This window comes from Gossypium hirsutum, chromosome D03 (genome assembly GCF_007990345.1).
Source record: "Gossypium hirsutum isolate 1008001.06 chromosome D03, Gossypium_hirsutum_v2.1, whole genome shotgun sequence".
NCBI classification, from domain to species: Eukaryota; Viridiplantae; Streptophyta; class Magnoliopsida; order Malvales; family Malvaceae; genus Gossypium; species Gossypium hirsutum.
Window position 1 is genome coordinate 52,253,088 of NC_053439.1, and position 13,605 is coordinate 52,266,692.

General features: G+C 33.5%; 1 protein-coding gene across 3 annotated transcripts; it reads left to right on the top strand.

Moving 5' to 3' along the window:
- Positions 1-870: 870 nt before the first annotated feature.
- Positions 871-4,390, top strand: LOC107929192 (uncharacterized). 3 transcript variants are annotated; one of them, XM_041090512.1, is made up of 3 exons: positions 871-1,105; positions 1,835-3,698; positions 3,810-4,390. In XM_041090512.1, the coding sequence occupies exons 2-3, from the start codon at positions 2,030-2,032 to the stop codon at positions 4,163-4,165; spliced, it is 2,025 nt and encodes a 674-aa protein (XP_040946446.1). In that variant the 5' UTR covers positions 871-1,105; positions 1,835-2,029; the 3' UTR covers positions 4,166-4,390. The 3 variants fall into 3 exon arrangements, with proteins under 3 accessions (XP_040946446.1, XP_016716046.2, XP_016716047.2); XM_016860557.2 differs by having other exon boundaries at positions 2,008-3,698; XM_016860558.2 differs by having other exon boundaries at positions 2,027-3,698.
- Positions 4,391-13,605: the final 9,215 nt, after the last annotated feature.

Here is a 13,605-nt window from a genome sequence, read left to right on the forward strand (position 1 = left end):
AACACAATCCGTCGACACTAAGGGGATCGATTCTTTGTCGAAATCGTGTTTTTTCCAATGTAAATTCTTTAACGCGAACGGGATTTTAGCATCGACGAACAAAGAACATATAAAACCCCTCGTCAGTTCATCGACCGGATGCTCGAATTCGTGCCACGAATCGTGCTTCGAAATATAACTCGGAACAGATTTGTCTGGTTTATCCAATACGTAACTCATCTTAATGTTAAACTTGAAGGTGATGAAAGGAGATTCCAGGGATTGATCGTCTTTGTAAACATTGTAAGGAGTAGCAGAAACGAAAATCTTGGAGTCATGGTTTGATTGGGAGAGTGCCATTAGGTTAACTGAAAGCTAAGAAATAAAAAGTAAAAGATTGATTATACGTAATAAATTGTCACAAAGCCTCCTTTTTATAGTGTTTCTAATATCAGTAATCCTTTTCCGTGTAGTGATTGAAATTCCTGTTTCTAAAACTAATAATATGATTTCCTTTTCCTTTCGGAAATCTAAAAGTTTTTGGAAATTTTCATCTTTACTCCTTTTATAATTTTAAAAAATTTAAATTAGTATATGGCAAAATTACACATTGGCCTCTCAAGAATGAGAAAAAAATGATTTAATCCTTTAAAAATTATAAATTAAAATGGTGAAATTTCACTTTTGCTATCATAAAAATATACAATTTTATTCTAGCCTCCCTCAAAAATTTCCTAACACCACCCCTGTTATCAAGTTTAGGGATTAAATTAAACAAAAAAAATTTAAAATCTCGTAAAAATAATTTTTAAATTTAAAGACCAAGTTAGCCCAAAGAAGTGATTTAACACTAAAAATCAAAGGATTAGGGACACGTCATCACAAAGTGGAGAGACACGCAGGGATCACGTGAGAAAACGTCGACGAACGATTTTCCAGTTTTCCACGCCCACTCTCCTCGCTAGCGAGGACCATTAATTTATCGCCGTGGTTTTTCATTTCCTCGGTTCCCTCCTCTCCTTATCCGTCCAAATTGCCGATCCAAACGTTCCCAGATTCCGACCACCTCTAATTTTTTTTTTGCTATCTCCACTCCAATTTCCCTCAGATCTCTGGGAAATTTCAGGTAACCTTATCCCTTACATTATTTCATTTTTTGTGGTTTTATTTTCAACTTATTTTCTGATAATTAAATTTCAACTTAATTTCATCTCTCAAGTGTTTAAGTTTACTCAGTTCCTTAGTTTTGTTTTTTCAGAAAGATTATTTAATAGAATGAAACGAGTGATGATTTAATTGGCAGCAAACTGTTACTTACATTGTAAGGGGAAAAGCTGTAAATTGTGTAAATTTTAAACAAAATTGCTAAGAGCTCTTGCTGTGTAATGGGGATTACCATAAAAAGAAGAAGCTAAACTATGAAACAGATAGGGTTTTAGATACCCATTTTCATAGTTCAATGGAAAATGCAAACTTGTTTCTGGTTTCATTTCATAAGAAAATGTTAGTGCATTGTTGAGTAAGTTACATTGTTGACACTGATTAGTTTGTAAATTAAGATTTTATGCAAGTAAATTGGGTAATGCTACTAAGAATATAAATATATGTGTTTAATTGTTTATATTCACGGGGTTGGAGAATTCGGGGAGTAAATGGATGCTGGTGCCTTACCATGCTGTTCAATTACTGATGCTGTGTTGGAATGTGAATAAGCTTGTAGTATAATAAAGGTTTCTGTGAAAATAATTTAAATATTTGCCAAGCTTTGGGTCTATTTTTGTTAATGAAGTACATATATTGTACTAATTCTTGCAAACTGTATATTGATGATATACATTGTTGTATGGCAAAACAGGTCTCTAGATGATGATAAGTGCTTTTAGAACATGAAGGATTTCATTTAATCTTTATTGGTGTCGGTTTTTCAGATTTGCAAATGAGATTCAGTCCAAGTTTCTTCTCTTGCTGTGCTTTTATCCTTTATACTTAATTCTATTATTCATTTAGTCTTTTATGTGCTTTTCACAGTAGTTGCTTTGTTTTAAAGATAATGGTTCGTGGAAGAGATGCCTGCTGGGAGCATTGTGTACTTGTGGATGCAACGAGACAGAAAGTGAGGTGTAATTATTGTCACCGGGAATTCAGTGGAGGGGTTTATAGGATGAAGTTTCATCTAGCTCAAATAAAAAACAAAGATATAGTCCCCTGTGCTGAAGTACCTGATGATGTTAGAGACCATATACAAAGTATATTAAATACTCCAAAGAAACAAAAAACTCCCAAGAAACCAAAGATGGATAAGACAGTTGCAAATGGCCAACAGAATAGTTCCTCTGCTAGTGGTGGTCTCCATCCTAACCATGGATCTAGTGGCCAACATGGCAGCACCTGTCCATCTTTGTTGTTTCCGCATCCATCGCCTAGTGAGCAGCCAGCAACTGACGATGCTCAAAAGCAAAAGCTGGATGATGCCGACAAAAAAATTGCTGTTTTCTTCTTCCATAATTCTATTCCTTTTAGTGCTGCTAAATCCATGTATTATCAGGAAATGGTGGATGCTATAGCAGAGTGCGGTGTTGGTTATAAAGCCCCAAGTTATGAAAAGTTGAGGTCTAGCCTTTTAGAGAAAGTAAAGGGTGATATACATGATTGCTATAAGAAATATAGAGAGGAGTGGAAAGAAACTGGCTGCACTGTCTTGTGTAATAGCTGGTCCGATGGTAGGACGAAATCGTTTGTTATATTTTCTGTCACATATCCAAAAGGGACACTCTTTTTGAAGTCGGTTGATGTCTCAGGTCATGAGGATGATGCTAGCTACTTATTTGAATTGCTTGAATCGGTTGTCTTGGAGGTTGGTTTGGAAAATGTAATTCAGGTGATAACAGATAGCACAGCCAGTTATGTTTGTGCAGGAAGACATCTCATGGCCAAGTACAGTTCGTTGTTTTGGTCTCCTTGTGCTTCTTATTGTATTGATAAGATGTTGGAAGACATTAGTAAACAAGAGTGGGTGGGCATTGTGTTGGAGGAGGCAAAGAGCATTGCACGGTATATATACAGTCATGCATGGATTTTAAATATGATGCGGAAGATCACTGGTGGAAGGGAATTAATGAGGCCAAGAATTACAAGGTTCGTGGATAATTATCTTACCTTGAGGTCCATTGTGATTCAAGAGGACAATTTAAAACACATGTTCTCTCATTCAGAGTGGTTATCATCCATTTATAGTAGGCGTTCTGACGCTCAGGCTATTAAGTCATTACTGTATTTAGAAAGATTTTGGAAGTCTGCACGTGAAGCTGTTAGTGTGTCTGAGTCACTGGTTAAGATATTACGGATTGTTGATGGTGACATGCCGGCTATGGGTTATATGTACGAAGGAATAGAGAGAGCAAAAGGTGCTATAAAGGCATATTATAAAGGTATTGAAGAAAAATACATGCCAATATGGGATATAATCGATCGGAGATGGAACATGCAACTTCACTCACCGTTACATGCTGCGGCAGCATTCTTGAATCCTTCAATATTCTATAACCCGAACTTTAAGATCGATTTAAGGATGAGGAATGGGTTTCAAGAAGCAATGCTTAAGATGGCTACGATGGATAAAGATAAAATAGAAATCACAAAGGAACATCCCGTGTACATAAATGCACAAGGCGCTCTAGGGACCGATTTTGCCATCATGGGGAGAACCCTCAATGCTCCAGGTACAAGAAAGTTGCATTTGTCTATGTTACACTGGTGAAAGGACCATAGTTTTTATATTCTATATCTGAACTAGGGGATGCATTCGACTAATGAATATCTGGTAATTGTAGGTGACTGGTGGGCGAGCTACGGTTATGAGATTCCGACGCTACAAAGAGTAGCAATAAGGATACTAAGCCAACCATGTAGCTTTCATTGGTGCAGATGGAATTGGAGCACGTTTGAGACCGTACATACGAAGAAACGAAACAAAGTGGAGATGGAGAAACTAAATGATTTGGTTTTTGTGCATTGCAATCTTTGGTTACAAACAATATGTCAAGGTAGGGATGGAAAATGTAAACCCATCATCTTTGATGAAATAGATGTTAGTTCCGAATGGCCAACCGAATCGGAACCTTCGGTTCCTCTATTGGATGATTCATGGTTAGATAACTTGCCCCTTGAATGCAGAGGTAGTCCTTAACATTGTCAACAAAAATGAAAATGGATACTACATATTCTATTACTGATTGTATACATGATGCTGGAATATATACTGTATATTGTCAAATAATTTAATCCATACGCTGTCTGATCAGCAAATATGAGAAAAATATGTATATCTAACATAGTCAAATTCTTCTTATGAGGAACTAGAAATGTACATTGATATGATATGGTTCAAGTGGGGAGAATATTTATTCTTAAAGCTGAGGTTGTTCTTGTTATAGTTTTTTCCAAGAGAAGGGAAAAAATTCATGGAATTCATCACTAGGAAGACCAAGCTGAGTGATGTTCTCCAAATCTGATTCTTTGAAAGTAGGCTTTGTTTTTTTTTGGATATGTATATTTAATTTTATTTTCCAGGTCTAATATCATCCTCCACCTCTCACTCTAATTTTATTATCTTCTTTGATCAATTTGGAAGGTAAAATTTTATTGTTTGACAGATGGAATGTATGACTATTTAATGGGTAATTATAGTGGGTCTAAGATGATGTCAAGTATCTTTTTTTAATTATTATTTTGTTATATCTTAAAAATAAATGACATAAACTTAGATTTGTTTGTGGACGTTGTTTTATTCTATTGGCAGTGTATAGGATAATTATTCTTATCTGAAAGTACATTTTATTAATCTATTTTCATTTAATTTCCTTCTTTTTTTTCTTTTTTTTTGTTCTTTACAACGCTTACTTTATTAGTAAACTAATATATTTTTCTAGTAAATTAATTTCATATTTTTTTTCAAATAAATAAACTAAAATTGAAGAAGAGCAATAAGTAGCTAGAGCTTTTATATGATCAAAATGACGTGAAAAACGAAAGAAATAAATATATATATTTTTATTAAAACATGTTATTTGTTTTTTGCGTTAAGATAAGTTTAACTAAAATTATAAAAAAATTAATGGTAAACTATTATAAATGTAACATTTTAGGGAGAACGAAATAAACAAAATATTATTTTTTCTTGACTTATAATAATAACGATAATAAATATATGGTTAAAATATTACTTGAAAAAATTATAAAAGAATCATAAAAAATAATTAATCAATTGTAATTATTTTTCCATTTAGGCTGAGTAAAATAACTTAGAATCATTAAAAATAAGATAAAATTGTAAAAATTTCACCTTAGGAATATAAGACGGATGATTATCTTATATGAGTATATTGATACCATTTGTTTTTAGAGTATAATAAAATAATAATTAAATAATTAAAAAAGGCATTTTTCATCATCTTACATCCGCTTGTGGAGTTTTTTTTTACTTCACTAGCAGTGGACCAAATAATTACCTATAAAACATTACCTAATAAAGAAATGGTAATGAAATTACTCCAACATATATTTTAGAATATTGTCACTATTGAGAATATAATTTTGGAATTCAAATTAGGAAGGGTAAACTATACAAATGGTCACCCAACTATTTTCGTGTTCTTATTTTAGTTATTCAACTTTAAAAATTTTTAATTTAAGCACTAACGCTTGGATTTGTTCTTGTTTAGGTCACTCACCATTAAATTGATAACGAAAAGCCTTTTTTTAACTAATACAATAACACATGTAGTCTTCAATACTTTGCATATTCTATCAATTTGATCTTAATTCCAAATAATTTAATAAATTTAACCCTTCACATTTTCAAATTCTATCAATTTAATTCTCAAACTTCCTAGCCAAAACTTTTAGCTTTTAAAATAGAGTCATTTCATATTTATAAAGTTGTAAAACTCAAAAAAGAAAAACAAAATTCTCTTAACTAATAAGTTGTTTTCCGAGCCAATTCTTGATACCAATGAGTTTATCTTGAAACTTTATTTTTTTTCATTAATTTTCTTCTAAATATAATATTTTATAACATTTTGATTGATAAAAATTTGGCTAAAGAAAGTGGAAAAACCTTAATAAAACACTTTAGATTTACTATTGTTAACAATATGATATTTCCTTCAAAGTACATAGAAATAGTCCTCAAAGTTGGTTCTTGAAATTGGAAACTCAATCTAGAGTTAAAAAATATGACTTTGAAAATTTTAAATATGACTTATATAAGAAAAAATTATGAACATTTAAATTTTCATAAGAAAAAAATGCAAAAGAATTAATTGAATTTCCTTTTGTTACATTCATAATTATTTTTTTAATTTTATAAATTGATTAAGAGATTATTATGTGTTCTATTTGTTTTTAACTTTTAAATCCATAATAGGCAATACGTATCACTAATAATCCGATTTAGTGTCAAATCATTTACTAAATTAATTAAAAACTAAAATTATGCTAGTCAGAGTAAAAAAATTATTTTTTACAAATATTAAATTATTTATATAATTTTAAAATTTATATTCTCTATTATTTTTAATGGTGTTTAGTTAATTTCTAACACTAACTTCTTAAAAATATAAACAAAAGGGGTTATGTACCGAATTAGATAATTTCAACCATAGAGAAAACAATTAATAGATGTGGAATGTCTTTGTTTTAAAATCTGAAAGCTTTGGTTTGGAAGTTTGAGGATGAAATTGATAGAATTTATAAATGTGAAGGGTTAAATTTATTGAATTATTTAGAATTAGGATCAATTTGATAGAATATGAAAGTATTGAGGACTAAATGTGTTATTATACCAGTTAGAAAAAGGCTTCCGTTATCAATTTAACAACAGGTGACCAAAATAGTAAAAAATTCAAATTTTAGTGCCTAAATTGAAAATGATTAAAGTTGGGTAACCAAAACATGAACACGAACATAATTGGGTGACTATTATTAGAATTTACCCAATTAAGAAATGTTATTCTGAATTTTTTTTGGTGAATTACAATAACAAAGTAAAGTCTGAAAAAAAAATGCGACTAACGCAATTTGAACTCAGATTACACCTAGGGCGGTCAAACACCTGGAATGTACAACTACTTTTAACCTAAATGCTATTGAACAAAATTAACAACTCGTTGAATGTTTGATGTATATTTTCACCCTAAAATGCAACGATTGGATAAATTTTGAATGGAAACTGATTTGGTATTTTCAACTTTTCATTATAATATTTATTCCAAAAAGAGTTTTATATGTTTAGGAATTTATATATATTGGTTTAAAATAAACTTGAAATGCTGCTAAAGATAAAAGAAGAAGTCAAGAAACAATTTGATGCGGGCTTCTTACAAGTCTCAAAATGTCCAGAATGGGTAGCTAACATAGTCCCAGTACCAAAGAAAGACGGCAAGGTACGAATGTGCGTGGATTATCGCGATCTGAATCAAGCAAGCCCTAAGGATAATTTTCCTTTGCCACACATCGATACGTTGATAATTTTCCTTTGCCACACATCGATACGTTGGTGGATAAAACAACAAAACATTCTTTATTTTCTTTCATGGATGGTTTCTTGGGTTATAATCAGATAAAGATGGCTACCGAAGATATGGAGAAAACCACGTTCGTGATAATGTAGGAAACGTTTTGCTATAAGGTGATGCCATTTGGATTGAAGAATGCTGGGGCAATATATCAGAGAGCCATGGTGATGCTACTCCATGACATTATACACAAAGAAATAGAAGTTTATGTCGAGGATATGATTGCCAAATCTCGAGAAGAAAAAGAGCATGTTGGGAACCTTAGGAAGCTATTCGAAAGATTAAGAAAGTTCCAGCTGAAGCTTAACCCAACCAAGTGTACGTTTGGGGCTACCTCGAGAAAATTGCTAGGTTTCATTGTCAGCGAGAGGGGTATTGAGGTCGATCCAGATAAGATAAAGGCCATACAAGAACTGCCACCTCCGCTTACACAAAAAGAAGTCAGAGGATTTTTAGGAAGGTTGAATTACATTGCTCGATTCATTGCTCAACTTACCAACCAGTGTGATCCAATTTTTCGACTCATTCGAAAGAACAATCCGGGAGAATGGAACGAGCAATGCCAAGTGGCCTTTGATAAGATAAAATAGTATTTGTCTAATCCTCCAGTGCTAGTACTGTCGACCCCTGGAAGACCATTGATATTATATCTGACCTTGTTCGAAAACTCAATGGGTTGCGTACTAGGGCAACATGATGAGTTCGGGAAAAGAGAAAAGGCGATTGATTTACTACCTCAGCAAAAAGTTCACAAAATATGAGGCAAAGTAACCGTCAATTGAAAATTCTAGATGTATATGAGGACTTAGCATTGGTGATTTATCAAATTCGGTGAGATTGGGAAGTGAAGGATTCGAAATTAGTCAAATATCGCAATCTCGTTATGGAACTGGTCAAAGAATTCAAAAAAAGCGACTTTTAACTACCTCCCACGAGAAGAAAACAAATTGGTTGACGCCCTAGCCACCTTGGCTTCAATGTTCAAAGCAAACAGAGAAACTGAAATAATGCCTATCCAAATAAGTATATATGAGGTCTCTGCACATTATTTTAGCATTGAGATGGAGTCAGATGGACGACCATGGTTCCATGATATTTTAGAGTATATCAAGAATCAAAGGTATCTCGAGCAAGCAAACGAGAATGACAAAAGAATAATCAGGAGAATGGCGGTTAAATTTGTTCTTGATAGGGATATCCTATACAAAAGAAGAAAAGATCAAATGCTCCTGAGATGTGTAGACGATGTTGAAGCCAGAAGAATACTTGAAGATGTCCATGAAGGAATTTGTGGAACGCATGCCAATAGTTTCACTATAGCTAAGCAGATTATGAGACTTGGTTATTTTTGGCTGACGATGGAAAGGATTGCATTAGTTACGCACGGAAATGCCACAAGTGTCAAATTTACAGCTATAAAATTTATACAGCTCCTTCGCCCCTTCATGTAATGACTTCTTCGTGGCCTTTTTCTATGTGGGGCATGGATGTTATAAGGCCAATTTCCCCGAAGGCTTCTAATGGACATCGATTCATATTTGTGGTTATAGATTACTTCATAAAATGGGTAGAAGCCGATTCGTTTACTTCATAAAATGGGTAGAAGCCACTTCGTTTACCCATGTGACGAAGACTGCAGTCTGCAAGTTCAGAAAAAATGAGATCATATGTCAATATAGTTTGCCTGAGTAAATTATTTCAGATAATGCTTTGAATCTGAACAACAAAATGATGAAAGAAGTGTGTGAGCAATTTAAAATAAAGCATCATAATTCCTCACCCTATCGCCCGAAAATGAACGAAGCAGTAGAAGCAGCCAACAAACATTAAGAGGATTATTGGGAAGATGACTGAGACTTATAAAGATTGGCACGAGAAGCTACAATTTGCTTTGTATGCATACCGCACCTCTATACGGACATCTACGGGAGCTACTCTTTTCTCCTTGGTCTACGGGATGGAAGCCGTTCTGCCCATCGAAGTGAAGATCCCATCCTTACGCGTCTTGATGGAATCAAAATTAGAAGAATCAGGGTGGGTTCGAGCTCGATATGATCAGTTAAACCTTATTGAAGGGAAACACTTGAAGGCAATTTGTTATGGACAAATGTACCAAAAGAGAATGATCACGACCCATGGTAAAAAGGTGCGACAAAGAGAATTCCACGAAGGGGAGCTTGTACTAAGAAAGATACTCCTGATACAAAAAAACTTTCGAGGAAAATGGTCACGAAATTGGGAAGGGTCATACGTTGTAAAAAAGGCATTTTCGGGATGGCTCTGATTCTCACTGAGATGGACGAGAAAGAATTACCTAATCTAGTGAACTTAGATGCTGTAAAGAAATATTTTGCCTAAAAAAACAAAAAAATAAAAAAATCAAGATGAAAACCCGAAAAAGGGCGTCTTGATAAACAAAGAAGATTAGGATGAAAACCCAAAAGGGCGTCCTAATGAAGCAGGTTCAGACTTAAGGAGCAAGACGACTTGAACAAGGAGTTGAATGACGAAGTCACAATATTTGAAGCATTCTCAGAAGCTCGAAATCTTCTACACAGGAAGCCATCCTCAAAAAGATTATTGACAAAGAAACGTGGAGAAGTTCATGTGTTGGATATCTAGAGCATTTGTGGTCATTGAATTCGCTTTCCTTTCTTTATGATATTTTCTTTATTTGAACTACTCCTTATTAATTTTCTTTGTTTGCTACTTTAAAAAAAAATGAATGTGAGGTATTTCTTTCATGCCTATTTTGCCTTTTTTTCTTGTAGCTCGTGTTTGATTCATTTAAATGATAAATAGTAAGATAACGTACTTTAAACAAAAGGAATATTGAACATTACCTGGATGAGAATTTGACAAGTACAAGAACCCCAAAGCAAGAACAAAGTTCAACAAGGGGGCAGGAATGTGATATACGAAAAATGTGGGTTACTCGCAAAACTTGAGGAGAGAAGTACAAAACTAGAGAGAAAAGTCAAAGATTGAAGCAATGAATGCAGTCCCTCATAAAAAAAGGGGCACGTGACAAATAGCCCAGGTTGCATGGCATAATCATGTAGACATAAAAGCATTTAGGACAAACATGTGCATATCATAATAACATCATACATGACATATATAGGTATACCAATAGAGCAAGGAATTTTGGGAGAAAGCTGCACAGAATCAATGAAAAAGAAGGTTTTTATTTTCACCTGATGTTTGTTCCGAAACACTGATTCTTTTAAGAATTATTTGTTTCAATTTCTATTTTTTTTTTCAAAAATAAACTCATAATGCGAGAGGTGAGTTGAGCATCGGGCCACACGCCGAGGTATTTTCAATTTTTGTTTTTTCAAAAAATCAACTCATAATGCGAGAGGTGAGTTGAGCCTTGAGTCACACACCGAACGTTATTTCAATTTATGTTTTTCAAAAATCAACTCATATTGCGAGAGGTGAGTTGAGCCTCGGACACATGTTGATGTAATTTTTAAATTTCTGTTTTTCAAAAATCAACTCATATTGCTAGAGGTGAGTTGAGCCTCGGACACATGCCGAGGTATTTTTTAAAATTTCTATTTTTTCAAAAATTAACTCATAATGCGAGAGGTGAGTTGAGCCCCGAGCACACGCCGATGTATTTTTCAATTTCTGTTTTTTCAAAAATAAACTCATAATGTGAGAGGTGAGTTGAGCCTCGGGTCACGTGCCGATGTATTTTTAATTTCTATTTTTGTCAAAAATCAACTCATAATGCGAGAGGTGAGTTAAGCCTCGAGCCACACGCCGAGTTATTTTTCAATTTATGTTTTTCAAAAATCAACTCATAATGCGAGAGGTGGGTTGAGCCTCGGGCCACATGCCGAGGTATTTTTTTAATTTTTGTTTTTCAAAAAATCAACTCATAATACGAGAGGTGAGTTGAGCCTCGGGTCACATGTAGAGGTAGTTTTTAATTTATGTTTTTCAAAAAAATAACTCATAATGCGATATGTGAGTTGAGCCTCGGGTCACACGCCGAGGTATTTTTCAATTTATGTTTTTTAAAAAAATCAACTCATAATGCGAGAGGTGAGTTGAGCCTCGGGTCACGTGCCGAGGTATTTTCAATTTCTATTTTTCAAGAATCAACTCATAATGCGAGAGGTGAATTGAGCCTTTGGCCGCACGCCGAGGTATTTTCAATTCATGTTTCAAAAAAAAAATCAACTCATATTGCGAGAGGTGAGTTGAGCCTTGGGTCACAAGCTGAGGTATTTTTTAATTTTTTTTTTCAGAAATCAACTCATAATGCGAGATGTGAGTTGAGCCTCGGGCCACACGACGAGGTATTTTTAATTTTTGTTTTTTCAAAAAATCAACTCATATTGCGAGAGGTGAGTTGATCGGGCACATGCCAAGGTATTTTTTTAATTTTTTTTTTCAAAAAATCAACTCATAATGCGGAAGTGAGTTGAGCCTCGGGTTGCACGCCGAGGTATTTTCAATTTCTGTTTTTTCAAAAAAAATCAACTCATATTGCGAGAGGTGAGTTGAGCCTTGGGTCACATGCCGAGGTATTTTTTAACTTCTGTTTTTCAAAAATAAACTCATAATGCGAGAGGTGAGTTAAGCCTTGGGCCGCATGCCGAGGTATTTTCAATTTCTATTTTTTTGAAAAAATCAACTCATATTGTGAGAGGTGAGTTGAGCCTCGGGTCACACGTTGAGGAATTTTTTAATTTCTGTTTTTCAAAAATCAACTCATAATGTGAGAGGTGAGTTGAGCCTAGGGCCGCACTCCGAGGTATTTTCAATTTCTGTTTTTTCAAAAAATCAACTCATATTGCAAGAGGTGAGTTACGCCTCGGGTCACATGCCGAGTTCTTTTTCATTTCTGTTTTTTTCAAAAATCAACTCATAATGCAAGAGGTGAGTTGAGCCCTGGGTACACGCTGAGGTATTTTTCAATTTTTGTTTTTTCAAAAATCAACTCATAATGTTAGAGATGAGTTGAGCCTCGGGTCACATACCGAGGTATTTTTCAATTTCTGTTTTTCAAAAGTCAACTCATAATGCGAGAGGTGAGTTGAGCCTCAGGCACATGCCGATGTATCTTTCAATTTATGTTTTTCAAAAAAAACAAATAAAATTCAGTGCTTTTAAGTCTTCGCTCTATCCCTGTTTCACAGCGATAAGCAAATAGGGGCAACAGTAATCACTGAATTTTGTCCGGGTCAAATTTCTTTTTTTTTTCAAAATTACATTTTGAAAATAAACACATTTGAAAATAAACACATAAACTTAGATATAACGTAAAAAAACCTATTGAACATAGATATAACGTAAAAAAAACTATCGAAAAAAGAATACAAATAATAAATTTGAAAGCTCTTTTTATAATTTTTATAGAATTCAACATCTTATATTCATAGAATTTTTAAAAGAAAAATCATAAACTTTGTCATCAAGTTTGACCAAATCAAGATTCTACATGCTATTTCATCCTCATGGATGCCAATAATTCAATTAAATCAAAACAAAAAATTTATACGTATAATTAAATTAAAATTAATATATCACATTACACACTAAATTAACGTTAATATATAAATATAATATTAATCCTTTTTTAATAAAATAGAAAATAGAAATTGCTGTTAAAATATTGGAGTTCAAACAAGGTGGCTGGAAAGTATTATCAAAATAACTTATTTTGTAACGTGATCAATATAATATATCATCAACAAGTATTGTTGATTGAATATTAAATCAATTGATATCAATATCGTTTATGTTAATATAAAAGTCAAAATACATTTTACCCAAAAAAAAATTAATAGGGTAGCCCTCCATACTGACATCACTACAGAAGAAAACAAACCAAAAATATTTATAAAGTTAAGAAGATGAGTTTTGACTGGAAGTATTGGGCAGGTTGGTACCGGCCGGCAAGGGAACGCCATTGTTCTGGTGCTGCCATTCCTATATCCTTTGGAGCCAACGTAAGAGATTGAAGAAGCCCCCATAAAATAATGGAGATTCCGCTGCCTTGAATCAAATACACTACACAATGATGCACATGGCA